We start from the raw sequence: 24,578 nt of genomic DNA, 5'->3' as shown, positions 1-24,578 counted from the left end.
CCTGTTTTTTTTGTTCTGCGCGATTCTCTCCAGAGGCGCTGTTCAGGTGAGGTGGACCTGCTCTAGCTGGTCCATGGGTTTTGGGTTGGAGGTCCTGCCTTAGCGGACCCTCGTTCCTGGAACTTGAATTCCCCCCCTCTTCCTTCCCCCGGTCCGGTGGGGCCGGTTGGGTGCTGCTATAGCGTGCCGTGGGTTTACAGGGGGGGGGGGGGGGGCGGCCGGGGATGTGGATTTGTCCCTCTTTTCTGCCCCCGGTCGTTAATTTGTGGACCCTTGCCTTGTTCGGGCTCTGGTGTCCGGCGCAAACATGCCCCTTGTCTGGGGCAGCCGCCGTTTCCTTTTTTGTTTTACGGGTTCGGCCTTTTGTTATGCTTGCTGCCCGTCCCTGTCTGCCGGTCCGGCTTGGGCGGGCGCGTTGCCTTCTCTGAATGCGGGCTCGGTCTCCGGATCTCGCGCTGTGTTCCGTGTGCCTGCTGAGGCCACAGATGCATGCGGTGCGCCCCTACACCCGCGTTTGTGCGGCTTCAACGGGGGCATGCTTACCCGGTTTCGGAGTCACTGCGGGGGATTCCCTTCTGCCGGTCTGGTGCTGGTTTCGCGGCGCTGGTCGCTGCCGGCTTTGTCGGGGTTTTCTACCTTTCAGCAGGCGGATGTGTGCCGCGCTGGGGTTGGCCCCGGGCGCATCCCGCCCCTGGTGGACGGGGTTTCGCGTCGGGTGCTGCGTGTACGTCTGGATTGCCTTCAGCTAGGTTCCCCGGCTGGCTATTTAGTCTTACGGCGTTCTGGGTGCCCCTGTGTTTTTTCACCTTTTGTTCTCCAGGCGAGGTGGTGTGTTGCTCTGGTGGTGATGGAGCAGGATTCTGTCACTGCGGGGTCGGTGTCTGACTCCTTGTCTGCTTTGCCTTTCACTGCGCAGTCCCTACAGTTGATGATCCAGTCTGCGGTGGCTGATGCCCTGGCACAGCGTGATGCCCAGGGCCCTTCCTCTCTGAAGCGTCCTCGCAGAGACCCCACTCCTGGGTCAGATGCAGAGGGGGAGGAGGAGGATCTCCATGGCCGTTACATCCAGGGCCAGGAACTTCTTGAGGTTCTTTCCCACGTCAGGGATAACTTGGCTTTCCCTCTTCCTACGGCGGAGTATGTTTACGAGGATTTCTTTGTGCAGTATCAACGCAAGGCTCCGGACTCCATTCCTCTACATGCGTCCATCAAGAAGGTCATTGAGGGGGAGTGGTTAGATGTGGATAAGCAGTCTTTTCCACGGTATCTGTCTAAGCGTTATGCGGTGGAGGAATTCTCAAAGGATTTCCCTCAGGCGGTGAAGGTGGACTCTCTGGTGGTGGGACTGTCTTCCCAGGGTTCGATCATTTCGGAGGACGCCTCCCCTTCTGACCCTGTGGACAAGCGTGTGGAGGCTGCTGCTAAGCGTTCCTATGCTGCGGCTAATTTCTCCATCAGGGCCTCTGCCTATTTGTCTTGCACGGTGCAGTCTTTGTTGAAGGACTTCCAATTCCCGGGTGAGCTCCTGGATCAGGGGGCTGATGTTGTCCCGACGCTTGCCTTGATGGAACAGCAGACGCGCCTTCTGTCGGACATCTCCTTTGACACTCTGGGGGCGTCTGCGGCCGCTGGGGGTGCGGCGATACAGGCCCGGCGTCAGATCTGGCTTCGGCATTGGAAGTCGGAGGTGGCCCAGAAGGCTCTGCTCATGAAGATACCGTTTTCTGGGGCTAAGCTGTTTGGCCCTCCTCTGGAGGTTATGATTAAGAAATCTGCTGAGGACCGCAAGTTGCTGGCTCCCATCAAATCGTCTGGGGCCCGCTTCCCGGGTTGCGGCCGGATTTTTTCCTCATCTTCCAGGGGTAAGGGCGGCGCGCCCTTTCATGGGAGGGGTCGCGGCCGGGGCGCCCCTTACTTCAACAAATCCCGTTCTCAGCCTGCTGCTGCCGCTCCCTCTCCTGACTTTCGGCCGACTCCCTCCGGGGTGTTCCCTGTGGGGGGACGTCTCCGCCACTTCGTCCTGGCCTGGGAGGAGTCTGTCACGGATCTTTGGGCTCTTCGGATTGTGAAGGAAGGATTCTCCATCGCCTTCTCCTCACCTCCTCCGGATTTTTTCCTCGCTACACCCCTGCCTTCCTCCCTGGTTAAGAGACGGGCCTTGCTGGCCGGAGTTCAGGACTTGCTTGCCAAACGGGCCATCTGCCCTGTCCCTCCCTCTCAAAGGGGTTCGGGCGTCTACTCCATCCTTTTTCTGGTGAGAAAGGTGTCTGGGGATTTCCGACCTGTGTTGGATTTAAAATGGTTGAATTCTTATGTTCCACATACTAAATTCAAGATGATCTCTCTGCAGGAAATTCTGCCTCTTCTGGTACAGGGCGAGGTGGTGGCTTCTCTGGATCTTCTCGACGCCTACCTCCATGTCCCAGTCCATCCGGTTTCTCAGTCCTTCCTCAGGTTCTGCGTTGGAGGTTCCCACTATCAGTTCCAGGTACTTCCGTTTGGCTTGTCATCTGCCCCGAGGGTATTTACTAAGATCCTGGCTCCCCTGGTGGGTATTCTTCACCAGGAGGGGATCAGGGTTTTTCCGTACCTGGACGATTGGTTAATCTCTGTCTCTTCTTTTTCCAAGGGGTTGCTGCACGTCGGACGGGTCTGCGAGGTCCTCTCCTCCCACGGCTTCCTGATCAACGAGCGGAAGTCACATCTGTCACCCACTCAGGACTTGGCCTTCATTGGGGGTCGTCTGGACATGGTGCTGGGGAAGGTGTTCCTGCCTCTGGGTCGCCGGGACACTTTGTGGCGGGATCTGGGGTCCCTTCTGGCTCTGGGTTCTGCCCCGGTTCGCTTCTGGCTACGAGTTCAGGGCCTGATGTCGGCGACCATAAATGTGCTCCCCTGGGCTCGCCTCCACCTTTATCCCTTGGTCAACCATCTGCTATCCTTCTGGGATCCCCGCTCGGAGGATTAAGAGTTCCTGGCTTCGGTCTCCCCTCAGCTTCGTTCGGATTTGGGTTGGTGGTTGGTGGAGTCTCATCTATCCGAGGGTCTTCCCTTCTTGGTGTCCCCGTCTAGGGTGGTAACGACCGATGCCAGTCTCCTCGGCTGGGGGGCGACCTTGGGCACGGGGTCGATTCAGGGTCGTTGGGATCTCCTACAGTCACTCTGCTCCTCGAACTATGGGGAGTTGAAAGCAGTCCTCCTGGCCTGCCGTCATTTTGCTCCCTCTCTACGGGGTCACCATCTCTTGGTCAAGGCAGACAACCAGGTTGTGAGGAGCTATGTCAACCATCAGGGGGGGTGCAGGGTTCGCTCCCTTTGGTTGCTGACTCAGGAGTTGTTGTCTTGGGCGGAGTCGTCGGTCCTGTCTCTTCGGGCTGTCTATCTCCCGGGGTCCGACAATGTGGAGGCGGATCGTCTGAGTCGGATCTTTCCGTCGGTGCCTTGTCTCTCCCTGTCTCCGGTGGTGTTTCAACGCCTGGTGTCTCGCTTCGGTCTGCCGCTGGTGGATCTGTTCGCGGACGAGGAGTCTGCCCTCCTACCCAAGTTCTGCTCTCTCCTCCCGGTTCCGGGGGTGTGGCGGGGGGATGCTCTGTCATTCACTTGGCCCTCCGGTCTTCTGTACGCATTTCCCCCGTTCCCCCTGATCCCTCGGGTCCTCTGCAAGGTTCGTTTGGACAAGGCCAGGGTGCTTCTGGTGGTTCCCGGCTGGGTTCACCGCCCCTGGTACCCTCTCCTTTGCGAGCTGGCGGTTCAGGCCTACTGGCCGATCCCGGATCTTCCTTTTCCTTTGAAGGGCCCCCCGCTCCCGGAGTCGGTGTTGCGCCGGCTCCATCTGCAGGCCTGGCTCTTGAGTGGGTGACCTTGCTTGCTCGGGGTTGTTCTTCTGGAGTGGTGGATTTGCTGCAGGGCTCCCGCAGGTCTTCCACCTTGTCCTCCTATGCCCGGCACTGGGCTTCTTTCTCGCGTTGGTGCGGTGTGCAAGGTGCTGACCCCGCCTCCGTGGATCCCTTGCGGGTCTTGGATTTTCTTGCTGAAGGGTTTTCCTTGGGCTTGGCCCCTTCTTCACTAAGGGCCCAGTGGGCAGCCTTGCGGGCCTTCCGCAGTCCGGATTTCGACGGGCTGGATTCCCTGGTGGCTCGTTTGCTCCGGAGTTGTTTTCTCCGTCGCCCCCGGACGCTATGCCTGTCTCCCCCTTGGGATCTCCCTCTCGTTCTGCGAGCCCTTCAGGGTCCCCCCTTTGAACCCCTGGCCTCTGTGGCTCTGCGGTTTCTCACTTTTAAGGTGGTTTTCCTGGTGGCCGCTGTCTGCCGGGCGGATGGGCGAGCTGGGTTCGTTCCTCCGCTCCCCTCCCTTCTTGCGGGTTTTGCCTGAGAGGTTGATTCTCCGTCATGACCCCCGTTTTCTTCCCAAAGGTTCCTTCCTTGGTGAACCGGTCTCGGGAGGTGTCGTTACCTTCTTTCCCTCCCGACACGGATCCTTCCTTGTCCTTGCTGGATGTCCGGCGCGCTGTTTTGGTTTATCTTGAGCGCACGTCTTCCCTTTCCCGGTGTGATAGCCTGTTCGTGACTTTCGGTCCCGTTCATTCTGGCCACAAGCCCTCTCTTTCCACCTTGAGTCGCTGGCTTAAACAGGCTATCCTAATTTCCTATGCTTCACTGGGTTCGGTGGTACCGGCGGGGGTCCAGGGTCGTTCCACTAGGAGTGTGTCTGTGTCCTGGGCTTCCTTCAAAGGTGTCTCCACTGAGGAGATTTGTCGGGCGGCGACATGGTCGTCCCCCCCACTTGTTCATGGAACATTATCACGTTGTTTTGGGTGGTTCTGTCCCTGGGGACTTCGCTGGGGCCGTTCTGAGTGCAGGGCCTGTGGCTCCTTGATGGCCCTTTTATTTGTGTCTTGATTCAGGTTTGCTGTAATTCCTGTTTTCTTTTCATTTGTACTGAATAAACCTTGTGTTGGTTTTCTGCATCACCGTGTGTGTTGTTTTTCTTGTGGTCAATGAAGCCTTTTGGCTTGGGTATTTGCTCACTATGTCAGTCATGTGGCGAGGAAGACTAACGAGGAGGTAATGCCCCGGTTACTTACCGGTAATCTTCATTACTCCGAGTATAGTCTTCCTCGCCACATGAGTTCCCTCCCCCCCTCCCTGTCTGGCTATCGGCTTCATTGTTTGCTTGGTGGTTCAGGCTGTTGGTTGGGCCGGCCCGCCTCTTATAGAGGTCAGGGGTGACTGGTCGGCCATGTTGGGAGGGGGTGGGAGGCTTTTTTTACTTTGGAGGGTTCTGTTGTGGAGCTGAAGCTCACTATGTCAGTCATGTGGCGAGGAAGACTATACTCGGAGTAATGAAGATTACCGGTAAGTAACCTGGGCATTAAGACCAATAAGCAGCAACAAAGTTCTAAATAAACTTCTACCAAAACAAATGGCACACGTTTAGGTCAATACTAAACCGTAGTAGATTTGTGATAGATTTAATTTAGAATAATGTACTTCACATCAATTGTTTGGAAAAAACATAACACTGTTCTAAAACAATTAGCATATTTGGATGAAAAGAACATTTTCCTTTAACAAAACCTAAACAATATCTACATTCTAATTTTGTGCACAAACTCATTAAGCAGCAGCAACTTCATGTGCAAATTTCTAAGACATTATAAAACAATGTATAATGAAAGCTTCTTTGGAAAATCAAGTTTAAAATAACAGCAAGAGTGTGTTAATACAATATATCCCAATTGTGCAAAGAAAAAATAAATAGCAGCCAATACATGTGCAAAATACAATCCAAAAAAAGGGAAGAGTGCTGAGACTCTTTTCACCTTTAAAGACTCCAAGGTCCAGGGATTAACAGTATAATTGGAGGGAGAGCCATGCGTCTAAAAGGAAACCCCATTTAAAAGAATATGTAAAAAGTTAAAATATAAACACACTCTGATTGTGTGCTGAAAGAAAAAAGAGGTTCCTTAAATGGGGAGTAGTGGAGGATACAGGTCATTCATTCAAAAGGATGAGAACAAGAAAGAGACTATGCTTCAAGGGAGGGATGCATGCTGAGCAAGCTCTATTCCCAGAGGATTGTAGAGAAGCAACAATGAATATAGAAAACATAATCCTAGTGTCTTACTCTCTTATTATTAAAGTAATTTTGAATCTGATTACAATCTAGATGTTCTTCAAAGTATTTATACTTGCTAGGGCATATATATTTGTTGCAAGCTTCACTGCATATCAGTTGGCACTTATTGTTTAATCACTGTGTTGTTCACTAGAAACTAAGGAATATTTTCCTGTTCGATATTGTCGACATTCGGATTTAAAATTTCAGCAGCTTTTCTTAAACATTTGTTTTATTTTTAGAACTCTACATTTCCTGTATTGAATTCTGAGCCGCATTTCCAAGTTCCTGTCACAAAAGCAGAGCAACTGACCATGCCAGATGCAGTAAAAACGTGTTTGCTGTTGGAGCTCGATATTTCGGTAGGTTCAATGATGGTTTGTATTTTCTAATATATAAAAGTAAGAAATTGAGTGAAACACTGTATATGAAGTTAAATCCCCTAGCATTGCACGTTCACAGATCTGATGTCTTGCGTTTTGACCCTCTCTTCTAAAACAGCAGGTTTTTTTTTTTCTCTTCGCTCTTTTTTACTTGTCGAAATGCTAAAATGTTAGCAAATTTTCTCTCTCCGAGTGACAACCTCCAATCTATCGTTGTGTCCGAACCCTACCTCATTGCGCTGCAAAGCAACATAATGAATGATGCAAAAGAAACATTTGGTTGGTGTGATAATGGTGCGCACAGTGTTTCCGTGTCCACTTGCAATATAGCCTACAACATGATAAACTGTTCACAGCCTCCCATGTGACAAAGAATATTTAATTGTTTCATACTTTGGGAGCGGATACTCTGCAATCGTGACACCCCAAAATGTACCTCAGTCAAGACACTCACATTTCGAGGAATCTGAGACGGTGTTAAACCTTAGTTTCATGACTCAATATGTCCCTGAGTTGAGGCACCTCCCAACACATCAAAAATAGATTTTTACAGTCAATTAAGTAAAAGGGCCGACTCAATGATTGAGTTCTAGAACTGTGGAATATTTAAAGGGTTTTATTACAAAATTAAAAAGTAAGGTGGTATGGAGCCAATGCCATGAAGGCTCTCAGTTATTAGGGCATTCATTTTCATTTCCAATCTTTATTTCGGCCATTTGGCCATAAAAGATACACAATACACATATACAATCACGGATAATCAGTTCATAAGAAGATAAAACAATTGGAATGCATGTGCTAAAAATGCTATACAAACTATGCATCTAAAAAAGTTTTTAAGAGGGACCCAACGACTTTAAAATACGGTTACGCGTATGCCAAACATTGATAAGAAATGTTGTTAATGCAAAGACAATTGGGCCAGAGACATCAGATTTTAAAATCCTGTACATTGGTGCATATTCCCTGCAACCCATATTCCTTATCAGCGGGAGGAGCCAATATTTTCTTGCTACCTTGTTGGCTGGGCAGAAGAAAGCCACATGCAAGTCAGTTTCCTCCGTTGCATCACAAACCGGACACTGCTTTGTGGTGGGAGCCGATGACCAGGTGCTTATCAAAGACCGGAAGGGCAGTGTGCCGTATCTCCATTGGAGAAACAGCTTTCTGGCCAGTACAGGGAAAATAGGATCCAGTACCTTCTCAAACCTATAGAGATCCTTGCTTTGCAAAAACACGGAGGATAAGGACCCTTCTGCCTGGGTAGCTTGGGCCCTGGCCAATTTGTGTTTGTGGTATACATTAGCCAGGGACCTTTTGGAGATGTTTAGTGCGGCATTCGCCGGCTCATTCCATAAATCAGGGAGCCCTAATTCCATGAAAGTGGCTAGGATGTTTTTGACCCAAGGGATATTGAGCGCTTTAGGGTGATTCAGAAGTTCGACCAGTTCCGCCCTGTATTCTGCAAGATCATTGCTGCTCCACAGCCTACGCCAGAAGGCTATGGGTCTCAGGCTTATTTCATCAGCTAACGGTCGTAAACCCAATTCAAGCCTCAGGGGGAGGAGCGGGGTGCTGGGCGGAAGTGCGGCTATCTGTCTTATAAACTTGTTTTCCGTTAGTGACAGACTCCGGCAAGGTGTGTGACCCCATAGTTCCGCCCCATACATAATCGCTCCCCTAGCCTGGGCCTTGTATATCTGGATTAGTGCCCCCAATGGACGGTATGATGAACCGGTCTCATCCGGGCGATGCCCCCAGTGGTTTGTATAAGTTTGAGGTTAGCCCTACTCTGATGGGATCCCCAAGTCATGGTTTCGTTGAGAGTCACACCAAGGTATTCAAAGGTGGTTACTCTCTTGAGCCGTACAGCTCCCAATTGCGGATTAGGCCGCAATTTTTGGCTCGGATTCAAAACCATGAATTTGGTTTTTGCCGCATTAATTTCTAGCCCCCTATCAGTACAGAAGGCCACAAAGGAATCAAGAATCCTCTGTATACCCATAGGGGTTTTAGATAGCAGCAGGGTGTCGTCCGCAAACATAATTGCGGGCACCCTGCTGCCATTTAATTTGGGGGCGTCAGTATAGTCAGTGGCATTCAGGTGGGCGATTACCCCATTGACGAAGAGGCAAAACAGGGTCGGTGCCAACACACAACCCTGTCTTACCCCCCGGCCAACGGGGAATCTATCGGTCAGTTCCCCCGACCTCCCGCACCTCACTTGGGCGTAGTTATTGTGGTGCAGCCTCTGTAAGATCAATAGGATGTCCGGGGGACCGCCCATCTCTGCCAGGACGCTCCAAAGTTTCCCCCTGGGCACCAGGTCGAAGGCGGCCCGTAGGTCCACAAAAATTGTGTACAGACTACCGCCCTCGAATTTTGCTGTCCTCCAATAGATTAGGTTCAATCTGAAAACCTGGTCCACTGTGGATACCCCCTTCCTAAATCCCGCCTGGTAGGGACTAAGGGCGCCCACCTCCTCCATCCAGTCCTGGAGCCTATTCAGCAAAACCCTACCAAACAGTTTCTGTGCCACGTCTATTAAACTGATTGGTCTGTAGTTGGCTGGGAGGAGAGGCGAGCCCTTTTTAAAGATGCGGACCACCTCTGCCCCCAGCCAAGTACTAGGGATTTCCATGCCACCAAGAACTCCATTAAAAAGGGCGGCAAGGTAAGGGGCCCAAACAGTGGGCTCCTGCTTAAACATATCCCCTGGTAAACCATCCAGTCCCGGCGCCTTTCCAGAAGCCAGTCCTGAGATGGCAGCGGTGACCTCGCCCAGCGTTATTGGCTCCCCTTCATAGTCCGGCCAGCCCACCTCAATAGCAGCAGGAGATTCTCCCGGCTCAGAACTGTATAGGGACTGGAAGTGGGCCTGCCACACCCCTGGGGCAATGTTAGGCTCTAGTGCCGATTGTAAATTCCCCGACCCCCCGTTCACTATCCTCCAAAACAGGCGTTAGTTTTGGATCGCTAGGGCCTTGGTGAGTTCTTCCCACTGATTTTCCTCCCATTCTGCCTTAGCGTGGGCAATGAGTTTCTTGTAAGCTCGCCTGCTTTGTTTAAGGCTATCCCCCCCTGGAGCCTCCTTGATTAGTCTGAGGAGTTCTGTTCTTGCCCTTCTGCATGCTAGGTTATACCATGATGTTTTGCCTTGCCGCCCCCCTTTTGGTTTTCGTGAACTACAGGTGAAGTGAGGTGCCGCAGCTTTTATGAGGTCCTCATGAGCCTTATACAATTTGCCCTGGGAGTCTTTGTTGTTTGCCTCGGTATCCAAGCTCCCCACAGTTTCCAAGATGGGAGTTATCCCATCATAGAGCATGGGGAGTTTATTCTTGCTTGTAACCAAGTGCTCCCACCTGATTCTTCTCCTGCTATTGTCAAGGAGAAGCGCAGGATTGTTCCCTTCCGCGTTAGTCACGAGAGCTTGGGGGCCAGGGTGGACAAGGTCAAGCTCAAGTGCATTATGGTAACTATCGGTCCTTTCCATCACCCTAAAGTCCTGGATTGTCGGCCACTTCACTATTTGGGCCAAGACATAGTCCAGACGGGACTCTCTTCCCGGTCTGTTGTAGGTGGTTTTACTAGGTATGTCGGATTTCATTCGCCCATTGCAAGCTCTGATTCCGAACTTTAGGGTGAGGGCTGTAATTTGTAGTGCTAGTGGGGTCCAAGCCTTCGGAGGTGGAGCTTCCACTAGAGGCACTGCCCATCTGGCCTCTTCTTCCGATGATAACCCATCCAGAAGGGCAGGGAGTGGCTCGAAATGAGAATTAAAATCCCCTCTCACTACATAGAATGAATCACTCGGTAGGTCAGATATAAAGTTGGAGAGTTCATCTATGGTCGGTGATTCCTTCGCAATTCCCATTGGCCTAGAATAAATGTTAATAAAGACAAGTTTAGCTTGGTTGGGCCATGATAATGAAACCACAAGGATGTCTTCAGAGTTAGCCGACAACCGCGTTGCCACGCAGCCCAGATGAGATACGACCCAGGTCGTAAGCCCTCCTGACGGGCGGCCTTTACCTTCCCACCTCGCTGGAATGAAGAATGACATGTAGCCTTGGTGACCATAGTCCTCTCTGGCCCAGGTTTCCTGGAACATACATACGTCTCCAGTCTCGATATAATTTGCCCAGTCCGGATCACCCAGTTTGTTAGCCAGTCCAGCAACATTCCAGCAAATTAGCCTCAAATGTTCTGGGGTGTTAGTTGCCGTGCCAGAGGGGTTGGAGGGGATGATTCCAGACTCTACTGCAATCGGGAGTTCTGACGCATTACCAACAGTAGGGGCAGATGGTTCGGAAAGTCCACTGGAGCCGTTCTCCACAAGTATTGACTCATTCAATATTCCAGAGGCATTGTCAACATTGTGGGCAGATAGATCAGAAGGTCTGCTGGTGCCATCATCCAGGAACGCTGGATCGTACAGTGGACCAAGGGTTTTACCAACAATCGGGGTAGATGGCTCAAAGTCTGCAGGAGCCGCAATCTCGGGTCATTGGCTTGTGAGCGGAAAGTCAATCAATCCCATCCAAGCCATTCAAGCAATTGAAACGGTTGAAATGAAAATAGGGTGTGTCCGGCAATTGAAGATTTGGGCGTTGTACATAGTCCTTGTGTCTGCGTCTATGTTCCACCCTTATCCACTCATCATGCGGTGGAGCATGATGCATGCGAATAGGGGGGAAAAAGAAGGATACTGGAAGGGTCTGAATAGTGGAATCCAGTGATCTATTTATTCCTTCACAGATATGCAGCACAGTGCCCGGATCTTTAAAAGTTACCAAAATGCAATCCCCTATTATTGTTTTTCTGGTCTTCCCTAACCAAGGGACCCTTCTAACCATAATAATCTCATTATTAAAATGAGATGGTAGGGGTCGGTTCCAAATTAGCCATTTAATTACCTTTTTCTTTAAGGATTGGTAGTCTTCATTTTCCCCTGATCTTAGATGGGGGGCACCTGCTAGGACCACCGTTAGACTATTAGCTTCTGGCGGGAGATCTGGTCTCCGTGGTCTTGGGGCTTGCCGGCCCGGGGAGAGTAGAGGGACACTGCCGGCTTCTTGGTGGCCGCCATTAAACCCTGTCTGGGAACTTTGAGGGGCAGAGTCTATTAGTTGTGGAGGCCTATTGGTTGAGTTACTGCGCGGTGCCTGAACTGAAATAGCCATTAATGGCTGCAGGGGGGGGGGGGGCAGTGGGCACACTCTGAGGGGGGACTTTGTTGGCACCCTGTGGGGCTCCTATTTTAGGAGGGTTTCCTGCGGGGAGATGAGGTCCCATATTTTTGGATTGCTTACTAACTGAGGTGTTCAAGGTAGTAAGAGATGTCTTTAGTAGAGTGAGCCTAATCTCCACTTTTTTCAGGCTATCGCTAATGGGCTGCAAGAGGGAACGAAGTAGGAATTCTATACTCCCTATGGATGTGAGAGGGGGATTTGTATTAGATGTATTGGCCACTGGGTCGTTGTTGGTAACAGCTGTATTGGCGCTGGGGGCCTTAGAAGGAAGAGCGATAGGCACAGTCTCATTGTCCTTCCCGGATTGGAGTGCGTTTATATGTTTTTTGCCTAGTCTAGATAGGATAGTTTGGCTTTCCCCCTCCCCCCCATTAACTTCCTACTACGTTTGCTAGGTGGAGGCCTATGCAACTCCACCACAACACTTTGTTTTGGCTTGCTTTTCTTAGTTGCATGCAAAGGGGGAGTTTGGGTAACCAGATTAACGGGGGTAACACAGTCCCAGCCCTCTTGCTCGCAGCCCTCAGCCCCTGTTTTACCCCAGCAGCAGCTAACAGCCCAGAAAGGGGAGCGCCCCTCTGCGAAGCGGGACCCGCGCAGCGGGTTCCGCGAGGCGTTGGTGGAGATGCAAGGAGTCCACGGGCAATCCAAACAGCAAGGCAGGTTTGTCAAAGTGTCCCACGGAGTGCAGGGCAGGCCGGTATTTGATCGCCCGGTCGTTGGGGGCGGGGCGGGGAGGGAGAGCAGCCCAGGTGGAACGGGCGCGGGTTACTGGGACTCCTGGGAAATGTAGTCCCAGCCCTCTTGCTCGCAGCCCTCAGCCCCTGTTTTACCCCAGCAGCAGCTAACAGCCCAGAAAGGGGAGCGCCCCTCTGCGAAGCGGGACCCGCGCAGCGGGTTCCGCGAGGCGTTGGTGGAGATGCAAGGAGTCCACGGGCAATCCAAAACAGCAAGGCAGGTTTGTCAAAGTGTTGGGGCATTACAGAGAAGTGCAAAAAAAATGTACTCTAATGGTCATCAAAATCAAGAGCGAGACGGACAGAATCCTTAGCAACTTCCAGGTCTTCAGGAAAGTCTTCTGGCTCACCCCTAAAATCAATGGTTTTTATACATTATTTTTGTATATGAAATTAACAGAACAGCAGAATCATAGTGATGTGATTGAAGTTATAGTCATAGCAAATCGAAGCACAATTCTATTCTACATCATATTACCTAAGCACTATCCCTCTACATGCCTGTTGATTCTTCCCACTCTTTGCTAATGCCATCCGGAGGTGGTGGAACAAACTAGATACATGAACAGCTGCACACTATTAGGAATTATTAGGGTACCGTGAATTAGCAGAAAGACCTTGAAGTGTGTTACAGTTTTGTGACTGGCCCACAGAAGAATCATCAAGAGCAGCATGAACAATGACAAAGGAAATAAACAAATTGTGGGCTTCCATAGTGTGTGCTTCAGAAATAACGAATGGTGAACTGTGCAGGGAAAGGACAGGAGCAACACATGCTTTAAAAAACATGGCTGCCAGTCCCAAATTGAGGCCTAGTTAGCAAGAGTCAGGAAAACAATTTTCTATACGTCATAGGAAACTAATTTACAAAGCAACTACTTCATTAGTGCGTTCATGTGTATTGGAGTGTAAAACCTAATTTTGAGCATTGTAATATTGCACACACTCATAAATGCACAAAGTTCATTAGCAATACTTTGAATCTGCAGTGGATTTACCACTGCATAGACAATCTAATGTCCTTGCCAAACAAACTTCCGTTTTAGGAAAAACACTTCTTAAGTGTCAGAAACAGCCAAACAGTAGCCAAATGGACAAGTTCAGAGAACTGGCCTCTGACTTGTGCCATGGTTACATCAAAGACAGGCTGTGCCAGGCGAAGCAGAGCTATGACATTGTCACATTTCTACTTTATTACCTTTTAGCTGACTACTTCTGATTTTTCTTTCTTCTGTATTTCAAAAAATGACAAGTTCCCCTCTTTTTCATTCGTTCTTATGCCTCATGCCACCTCCTGATGCCCTCCTTTTTCTCACTCTAACCCTACTACGGATCCCACTGACCCTCTGTTCGTTTGTAATCTCTTAGCTCATCTCGTCTATCCTGTCTTTTATACCTTCTTGTCTCTAATCTTTAGCTGTCTTCTGGTATAATTCCTTACTCTTCGAAGTAAGTCACTGTTCTGGTCATCACTTGAAAAGACTTTATGCAACCGTTTAACCACTATCTAATTGGCGCCAAGTCCCTCCAGGCCCTTCCTTCTGAACCCACTTTAGCACATTTTTACAAGGTATTATTCTTGATTTTAATTCATGTATTTCCCATCCTCCGTTGTACATACTGCTTTAAAACTACTCTTTCTGTGTCATTTTTTGTCTTTTCTGAGCATGTTTCCTTACTTCGTATTCTCATGAATCTCCTTGCTGCTTTTGAGATGGCTGAGAGTGCTCAATAGTTTTTAGGTCGAGGCCTACTAGACATGTTCTGTCTTGTTGCACAGACATATTGGGACTTGCTGAAAGCTAAGCTCGAAATGCATTCTGTCTATTGCTTACTGTTAACGTTGACTTTTTTCACTCACATTTGCTTTCTGAGCACTGGCTTTATTTGTTTAATCTGTCCAGCTTGGCTAAGTCTCTCACTTGGAGCACAGCCAGTAACCACCTCTCCGAATGGCTCCTTCTATTCTTCCACGGCTGCTCACGTTTTTCGTGAACTCTTTTTTTTTTTTTTTTTTTTTTTTTTTGTGAAGCACTTTGTAGTAATGAAAACGAAGATCCTGGTTACGGGTAACTTAAGATGGTATTTATTATGGTAGATGGTGCTAGGTTACAGGTACAGAGAGCCCCACCAGGAGCTGCCTTCCTGCTGCTCAGCCCGTCCTCCAGCTGCCAACCTCACTCACCCAACATTCCACAGCATCATCCATCCCAGCATTCCACATCACACTCACACTGCTGAGCAGCAGGTACAACACACTTCATAAGAGTGCATGTTTTACAGCTGTCTCACCTTGCCTATTTCTCACCCGCACTGCTCTCTTTATTCCTCCGTCTCCTCCCCATTTGTGTATTTTGTTAACCTAAAATGGGGCATTGTTTCTGAGGACATTTACCAGATGTGAGTATTTCAAGCTACTTATTATTTTTGCCTTTTGTAAGGCACTTTGTGGATTCTGCAGTCACTTTTATTAGAAGCTGTTTTGGCTTTCGCCTCAGTTTTTGAGGCACCTTTTTATGCATGAAAGGTTGTTGTTTTTTTGTTTTGTTTATATGTCGGTTTTGAGAGGATGTTCTTCTCTACCTGGCACAGCATGCCTTCCACTGTTGGACGTTTTTATAATTGCTAAGATTTATGGGCTATTTAGCCAGTGAAGAGCATGGTTATATCTCTGTAGTATGACAACAAACGATCCCTAGCCATTTTTGCTGCTTGTCCAGTGACCTGAACAGACAGTAATATACATACATTGTCCAAATGCAAAAGAGATATTATGGGCTTGCCAACAACACACAGGGGCGTGGAGCCCCATCATTGCTTACCATTAGTTTTCTTTCCTGTCGCTTTCATTTTCCTGCTTCTTATTATATTTGTTTTGTCAATCATGCCTTTTTCCCCGCCACAGAGCAGAGCCTCTATAGTCATGTCTTTGATTAGCTGCTTTCTGTGCTCCCTCTGCTTGCTTTTAAGGAACTATGTTTTCTTTTAGTTTAAGCACTCCAGTAGAGTGCATGTGTTTTCCAGTGATCTCCATTTTGTGCTTTTATCCCTTCTTGGTCTCTCTGCCCATGTGCTTCTCTCCCACCACCCACACTTGTGTTGCTCTCTCATCCTTGTGCTTAGGCCCCCTCACTTCATGTTGCTTTAACTTGCAGTGTGCTTCTGCCCCCTCCGTATTCTACGGTGCTCTCCTTTGCCCAATTTCGCAGAGGCCAGCCCCCATCGGGGGCATCAGAGGCCGGCGCCATAACGGCAGCCGAGCCCCTCAACACCTACACCTGAACTGGTTTTGGCGCGAAAATCGTGCCGGAAGAAACGCCCCACTCCCCGGTAGCCACGGCGGCGCCTACCCCCCCTGCCAATGGGCCCCTGCAACATTCGAATTGCCCAATGGGGGGGGGGGGGGGGGGGGGGTAGCGAGTGAAACTTGGCCACCTTCGTTGGGGGGGGATAAAAGCTTGCTGCCCCCAGGACGACTCCTATCTTAGGAGCGGGGGGAGCAGCACGAGGAGAAGAATCGTGCCTTCATCAGGGGAAAATCTGATTAAAATAACCTTTGTGAAATAATTTTACCTCATGAATATCGCAATGACCGCTATTTATCTTTCTCCGATTTCCAAAGTTAGACCACTTATTTTCTTGTCTTCTCTCTTATCTCTATCCACGTCCGTTCCTCATTGAAAGATAACCGCTGTCCCGAATCAAACGCTACCAGATTTTCCCCTGATGAAGGCACCATTCAGGTGCCGAAATGCATTGGGCTCAACATAAACTTTGTGATCATGTTATAATGTAAAATGCTGAATTGAAGTATCAATGAAAATAATGTTTTCTTTTCAAATGTAATTGTTGATATTGATAATTGTTTGAATTTTGTATATATTGAGAAAGAAAAAAAAGGTTAACAAAAAAGGTTAACATTGAATGCGTAATTAAAATAAACAGAAATAACAGCAAAACAAGATTTAGAGTGAATAAGTGATTGAACAAACCTAAGGTGCGGAGCACCAAGTGAACAGTGTGTGATTAGATGGGTTAGTATACCCATCATAACTGACCAGGTGACAACCATGACATTCTTGGGAATCGAGTTAGACACCCTTGCCGGGACAGCCAGACTCCCCCCAGAGAAGGTAGCAGATGTCAGGGCAGAAATCAAGGGCCTATGCGGCCGCGAGAAGGCCACCCTCAGGGAGCTGCAAAGCCTCATAGGCAAACTGAACTTCGCAGCAAGGGGGATTCCGGCAGGCAGGGCATTTGCCAGGCGCTTGACACAACTAACATGTGGGGTGACCCACAAACACCATCATGTCAGGTTAGGGGGGGCAGTGAAGAAGGACCTGACCATGTGGGACCCCTTCCTAAAAGACTTCAATGGGACCCTGATTTGGGGAGAAGGCTGGGTGACTATCAAGCAGATTGCACTGTTCACAGACGCTTCAGGCAGCACAGGCTTCGGCGCTTTGTTAGGTGACAAGTGGTGCGCAGGGCAATGGCCCACCAGATGGCACAGGGAGGGAGTGACCAGCAATATCACATTCCTAGAACTATTCCCCATCATAGTTGCACTCACCATATGGCGGCGCCCCCTGCGAAATATGAAACTGACACTTCGGTCCGACAACAAGGGGGTAGTTCAGGCTATCAACAGGGGGTCGGCCAGGTGCCCTGACACTGTGAGACTAATGCCCCGACTGATTAAATTGCAGTTGGAGGGCAACATAGACGTGAGGGCCCGCCATGTCCCGGAAATAAGACAACGAAGCGGCGGACGCCTTATCCAGAGCAAGGATGGGGAAGTTCAGGGAGCTAGCCCGGAGCGCGGATCAGAACATGACCCCCTTTCCGGAACAACTCTGGGACCTGGCGGGGTCGACCTGTCAGAATTAATCAGCCAAGCCCTCACTCCAGAGGCAGCCAAGAGGTACAAAAAATATGCCGCCACAGTGATGAAAATAGGCGGCATCCGGTCACTGAGCGACGCGGGGGCAATGAACAGGGCGGCTGAGGCATTCTTAAGGTGGGCCTTCGACGCTAACAAATCCAGGTCATGGGCCAGCTCCCACCTTTCCGCGATAGCGCATTACAGCAGGCTAGCGATAGGACAGGATCCAAGGGCATCCCACTACATTAAGACGGCCATGAAGGGCTGGCGACTCGCCGAGGGCACAAAGAAGGACAGCAAGCGCCCAATAGATTACACCAAACTGGCCATGCTACTGCAGGCATTAGAGGGCATCGCAAGAGACGCATTTGAGCTCTACTTATTGAAAGCGGCATTTGTCACAGCATTTTACGCGGCGTTTCGAATCAGCGAACTGGTGGCCCCTGGCAAGACGGGGGCGGCTGGCCACTACCTACAGGCAGGCGATGCGGCACCAGGGACAGGGGAAATAGAGATCTTGCTCAGGCGATCAAAGACAGACCAGGCAGGCAAGGGTGCATTAGTAAAACTGCTTTGCATCAGGGACCAGACATGCTGCACCGAGTGTTGCCTGTTAGCCTACATGGCATTACGCCCGGCTGGGGATCGCCCCCTCTTCAAACACCAGGACGGGTGTTATCGCAGAGGCCAGCCCCCATTGGGGGTATCAGAGGCCGGCCACCCGCAGGCTCCGGGTCCCACTCTGTCAGGATAGGGGCAGCCACAACAGCCGCACAACAGGGCATGAGCGAGGCAGGGATTCAGGCAGTGGGAAGATGGCGGTCAAGGGCGTACCGCACATATGTGAGGTCCCAACTAGTATAGGACAGCAGGACTGGCTGGGGGCTGGGGGAAGAGGCGCGCCACCAAGTGACAGATTTGTGTGTCCTGTCCCCAGCAGGGCAAAGACCGCGGCTAGTGTGGGTGGCCTGACTTATTCATTGTCTTGATCAAAGTTAAAGCCTATAGGGCATGACAGGTGGATTGTTATTATGCTGTGTTCAAGCCTTGTTTCATAGATTCTCACAGGTTGCTGTAGGTTTTGGGATGTTGGTTTACATTTCTGGTTTCCCTCTCTGACAAAACTTGCAGGTAGAAGATCCGCACTTTGGTGCTCCCTGAGTTAATGATGGCGGCAAGCCAACAATAAAGGCTATAGTCTTGGTTGGATCATTGGGAAATGTTATGTCAAATGCTATAGGTTGGACTTTTTAGTTATGAAAAGTTATAACAAATGTAGGAAGCCAAACCTACCTATTGTGAAAGGAGTTTTTTAGATGCAATAGGCATTTATGGTTTAAATATTATTACACTGTATTGAAGGCTTTATACTTGTATTTTGTTACATTGAATATCAAAATAAAATTTAGTTACCAAGGGGTTTTCATGTTGGTTCTCCCTTTTCTCCTCGCCCAGCATAAATTTGTAGGGTACAAGACTTGCACCATGATAATCTTTGTTAGACCTTCGTAAGAGGGGTTGTGTGTTGCTTTGCAAACTAAGTTTATACACATTTATAATTGTGCTCATGGTTTGCGTGATAATACTTTGATCAGTTTAATATTGTAGGCCTCAGTAAGTTATAGTGATGAGCCAGTGATGAAGGGTACAGGCTCTACTGGTTCATTAGAAAAACATATGTCTGATGCTAAAGATCTGGTATGTTCATTATGAAAGATCACAGCAAATGCAGTAAACCTTAATTGTGTATTGTGAGAATTGTATGTGGATGCCACTTCCTTTAAGGGTAGACTGTTATTACACTGTGCTAAAGCATGTACAGAGTATTCAATTGAATTTCACAGAATGCTGTAGCAGGCAAAGATTTTGTTGTTGGTTACTTGCTTTGAAAAACCGTGGGTGTGAAGATTAGCACTGTGCTTGATCCCCTTGTAATAAAAAATTTAAAAAAAGCATACATTAGTCTTCACACACACCCATATATATGCATTGCAGTTGTTTGGGCAAGCCTTTTCTCTCTGTTTGACTTTCATTCACTTTCACTTTGTAGGATGAAGTCGTACACTGTTTTTCTGTCAAGGGGGACTCTTCAGTGCCGGGACACTCCTCGGACACTCCTCGGACACTCCACGGAGTAGCCATGCGCTTTATAAATACCTCATAACATAACATAACATTCCGCTTCTCCTTAGGAAGGTGTACTACATCGGGCAGCGGGTAATTGTACCACTTCAGCCATAGGCTCTGTGACCCTGTAAGTTTGGCATTTTCCCTGATCACATATGCACATCCACCTGAAAATGAGGGTGTTTTAATGTCTTCTGGTAGGACAGATATTTAGCTTTCCTTTTTCCGTTTGATGGCTCCCCTTTCATTACTTTCCTTCCTATTTTCCTTTTTGGGTTTCCCATAACTTCCAAAGAAGTCTTATTGAACTGCTTGCTTTTCTTTTATTGTTTTCATTTATTTTGTATATGCTTGTTGAGTTTCTCCCTTTTATTGCGTATGGGTAAGTAGGTGGTGAATGATAGCATGTGTCAGTGGGTCGATAAACAGATGCATAATCCAAGGATGAGAGATAGGATAGAACATGTATGATGCTTATCTTTATATCGCTTTCAAATGTACGCAGCAGCTGGCTTCTCTGTAACTGTCCTACATTATTTTGTATTACTCTTGACGTTTGACACCTGCTTGTATCACCTTTGGCCAGTTTCATTTTCATTTCTTGTCCATAGTCACTGGATTTCTTTCCCTCTTTTTCTCTGCTTTTCCCCCAACAGCCACTTTACACTTGCATTGACCTAACAGAATATATTTGACCTATTTCCCTGCCCTCCTTAATTAACTGGTTGCATTTTCTTGTATCCTCAAGCACTTTGTATTTGTTAAAGTCGATAGTGGTCCATCTCAGGAATACTGCTAGAATACACCTTATTGGATCAACCAAATTTGCTTTTGTCCTTATGGCGGTTTTCAACTAACTGAGACTCCTGTAGATGTCGGACCTTTATTTTTTGCTGCCTTTATAGGAAAATGTGATCAGCTTTCTTATATTTCTTTACTTCTTTATTAGGTCTTACCTACTAGACCGCGCATGCGCTGTCTGTTGGGAGACCTATTGCCAGCTTACAGCATGCTTAGACCACCCATTCGTTGGTTTCATTGTCACTCACATTATCTTGCTTCTCATTTGCTAACTTGTGTGGACTTCACTTCCTCTTCATGCATTTGCCCCTTCCCTAGAGCATGGCCACATTACTTGTTCCCTTCCACTGCTCCCTTTTCACGTGCTACTTTTTTCTTTTTGATTAGGATGTCCACAAAAGTGCATGTATTGTCCAGCTGTCTCACTCTCTCTCTCTGTTGTGTACTCCCACCCCCTCCACTTTGCCTGTGTTGCTCTTTCTCTGCCTCTGTGTTTTTCCCCACCCATCCTCCGTGATGCTCTCTCCCTCATGTGCTTCTTACCCTGCCTTAACCGTTTTCTTCTCCCCACTGCTCCACGTTATGTTGCACTCTCTCATCAATTTGCTTACTCCTGCTTCATGTTTCTTCCTCTCTCTCTGTTTGCTTTACCTCCCTGTGCTCTTTGTGTTGCTTCCTCCCACCCCCTCCCCATGCTGTTTCACCCCACCTTCATGTTGCTTCATCATCCCCACCCTCCATTATCTCAATCCCACTGTGTTGTTTTCACCCGCTTCTACATCTTAATTTTTAGGTCAAGCCTGAGTCGGCGTGCATGCGCTGCTCAGCGAGACTGCTGTAGTGGAGTATGGAGGAGAAGCCCTGCCTATTCTCCGGCCCTGTTTCTCATTGGCTTGTGTCAGTGTCCTTCGTAAATGCTGGCTTCTGATTCCTTAATAGGCTTGTTAGTCCCTCCTTAGTACCGCCTTGTCTTCCTTTGTAACCTTCCATGGTGACTGGCCTATTTACTTCAGTTGTTCCACTGTAGTGTTAGGTAGTTTTGTAAGCAGAGCACTAGTTTCTTTATTGAGCTTCTCTTACTGCAGGCACTACATGCTCTGCTTACATTCAGCGCACCATGCATATTTTTTGTTTTCAAGCAACTGAGTCAAAGGCGGCCACTTCTATGGAATGCCATAGGTCTTGCATTTAAATGCGGACCAATTGCATTGCGAATATATATATATTTTTTTATATATCCCCACAACCAAAAGGGGCTCCCGAAGTCCCTTTTATCCCCATTTCGATAAGGGCGGTTTAAACGGTCTGTGACCAAGTACAACGGCAACCACAAGGAAGCTCCAAGATAGGATACATGTTTGATATGGCCTGGACAGCTTAAGGCAACAAGTGAAAGTTTATAGTGACAATATGGTTAAAATTGGAGAAAAATACTGCCCTCACTAGCCCCACCAGTGTCCTTTACCAACTGGACAGCATGTTTGAGGCGTTTCACCTCCTTTACATTTAGGTATTTTATGGAAATGTCTGTGCTGCTGCGAATTTTAATGTGCAAAGAGTCACTGAGTTCTCATCTAAGCTCTGAAGTAAACGGTCTACTTTAAACTTGGGTGTGCCAACTACGTGTTCTGGGAAGCGGTGTTTGATGGAACCAACAACTGGGTGAGTTTTATTGAGGACTTTGGGCATTGGAAAGGAACTTGCTTTACACTTGAACAAGCCTTGTGGCGTGAGGCTATTTTTGTTCTGTTGTTTACCGTTTTAGTCGTGGTTGTACAGCAGAGTTTGTAAAACTTCCACCCTGAAGTGTGTGTCCACCTTGGCAGTTGAACTGCTCCGTGACATTCAAAACATGCCACGAGGTGTGGACAGCACACACACACTGAGCGTGCACAGTCTTACCTGCTTCCATCTCTACTCCGATACCTCCATTGGATCTTTTGTAACGTGTTCTACCTCATTTGGTTTCCTGCTGACACGGACACTTGGATAAACTGGGATGCTGGGAGCCATCCGGCGTGGAGTCGCCTGTGTGTGCCGCCATTTTGTGATGGGAGTGTCTACTACTTGCGGTTTCCAGCATGGTACAGGCCCTGCCAACCGTGTTATTTATTTAATGAAGTTCAGCGAGAACGTTGCAATGTTCTCTTTGGCTGTTGTTCCTATCTGCGTGGAGATTTACACTGTACTTGGGGCGTGTTTCATGCCAGGATGAGTGTGACAGAAGAAGCATGGATGGGGGACATGCTGAAGAGTCTTACCGACTTCTTTTATCAGCTGTTCTAGCTGTTCTATGTCATGTATCTGGACTGATCCCACGTTTGATTTAGTGGATCTGTCTGCAACTGGGGCAAATTGTTGATTACGGTGACTACATTAGTTATTTTAACTTGTTTTTTTTTTAATGATTTGTTAACTTGCAGCTGTACATATCAATAGTGGTGGATTCTGTTTGGGCTTTTTATAGCTGTTTTCCTATAAGTGTGTTGGATAATTTATTCAGGAATTTCTCTTAGTATCTTCTTTTGTTTACTGACCTGGAATAGCTGTTCCATTGTGCATATCATATTCTGGTGATCATTTCGTCAGGTCACATCTTGTACTTTCCATCCCATTCAAAGTTGGGGTATTGTTTCATGAGGGTGTTGTTATTTTTGCTATGGGACTAAGTGAAGTTAGTTTATTATATGAAATTTTTGTGAGGCATTTATTCCTAGTCTCCTTGCATTGTACTGCTTTAGGGTGCTGAATTTTGTTGGGTTTAGGGTCTTTCTGCCTGTTACTGCATAGTTATGTGTGCTTAATACTATGTTTTACTGCTTATACCCCTTGTACTGCATGCTTACTTGTGCCTGATACTGAGTTTTAGGGTTATTTACCTGTGTGCTGTGTGAAGAGTTTCTATGTACTTTGGTTTAGCCTGAGACTTTTTGTCTTTTCAGGTATACAGCACAGTTTTTGAGTTATATTGTTTACTGCTCTAGAGTTTGTTTTTTACATACTATGGTTTGTCTGAGACACATTTGTCTTAGCGCGTAAAATGCTCTGTACACCTGATATCCGGTTGCTTTCCCTAGAATTGTATTGTGATTTGCCTGAGACACATCCATCTTATCAGGTGTAAAGCATTGTTTTGTTGCACTATTGGGTTCTTTCCTTTAGTATCTACTGTGTATTGTGTGCATTGCCGGTGACGTTTAGTCATGCCTGTTGCATAGTTTCCATGAGTGCCTTAGACGTCCGGTGTACAAGAATGTTATGTGTGTTGCATTGCCTGTGACGCCATGTCATGTCTGTTGCATAGTTTGCATGAGTGCCTGCGACGTCAGGTGTACAAGATTGTTACGTATGTTGCCTTTATACGCTAGTTCATATCCCACGTACACTATTGTGTGGCGTTATTTCTTCTCTTCTCTTTTGAGGAAAGGGGATGAGTGAGTGTTCAAGATTATTCTTTTCATGATTCAGTGATCAACTCATTTAATGTTTTATTGCATATTAGGTGATGTTGTTAATATATTAGTATCTGTTTCTTTCTTTTATCTTTCTGTACTTCTAATTTGTTGAACTTACATTTTGCATTTTCACTTGTAATGTTCTGTGTTTTTATTGTTTATCTTGGATAAGTTTATCTTTGTTATTGTTTTTGCCTTTTCTTGGTGTAAGGAAAGGGGATATGTGGTGACTGTCGCCTCTCCTTTCTTTCACTTACATCTTCCCCTCTGCTCAACCAGGATGTGTGATGAGGTCACGGAATGCTTGGTTGATTGGTTATGTGTGAAGTGCCAGTTAGTGGATGCAGGCTGAGCAGCTGGGAGGCTGCTCCTAGTGGGGCTACTATTTACCATCTTACTTACCATCTTATCTACCTTCTACTTTACTTCGAACTGGATTCGTAAACTACCTTCTTGGAACCTACTACTGGGCTACATTTGGACTTCATTTACCTACGACATTTTCCAACCTTGTTACCTTGATTTGACGTCTCCTGCACTGAGTGTATTTGCTTTTCTATTGCTCCCATTGCTCCTGATAGATACTTCATTAATGAATTCTGAGACCCCCCTGCCTCCTTTAGCGAGCTCTCCGCTTTTCTTTTACCCATCTCTCCCACTCAGACTATTATACTTGACCGACTGATTATAACACTAATAGTTGTCCCCACAGCATTTCTGGCTATCCAATACTATGTGATCTCCAAGATAATCATACAGATAATAAAAAACCCGTAACACTACATAAGTAAAAAAGTAGTCCTAGGGTCAATCAAGAGGAT

The 24,578-nt window shown here is 47.9% G+C and overlaps 1 protein-coding gene across 1 annotated transcript in view; it reads left to right on the top strand.

Annotated features, from left to right (window-relative positions):
* Window positions 1-24,578, top strand: part of MTRR (5-methyltetrahydrofolate-homocysteine methyltransferase reductase) — a 403,763-nt gene that overhangs the window by 110,537 nt on the left and 268,648 nt on the right. Inside the window, exon 6 of the mRNA XM_086965276.1 lies at window positions 6,360-6,479. Within this exon, the coding sequence (XP_086821402.1) occupies window positions 6,360-6,479 (120 nt within the window). The remainder of the gene's footprint in view (window positions 1-6,359; window positions 6,480-24,578) is intronic.

Source organism: Lissotriton vulgaris, chromosome 4_1 (genome assembly GCF_964263255.1).
Source record: "Lissotriton vulgaris chromosome 4_1, aLisVul1.2, whole genome shotgun sequence".
In the NCBI taxonomy this organism is placed as follows: Eukaryota; Metazoa; Chordata; class Amphibia; order Caudata; family Salamandridae; genus Lissotriton; species Lissotriton vulgaris.
The sequence above is the reverse complement of the archived record's forward strand: the minus strand, read 5'-3'. Positions and strand labels throughout refer to the sequence as shown.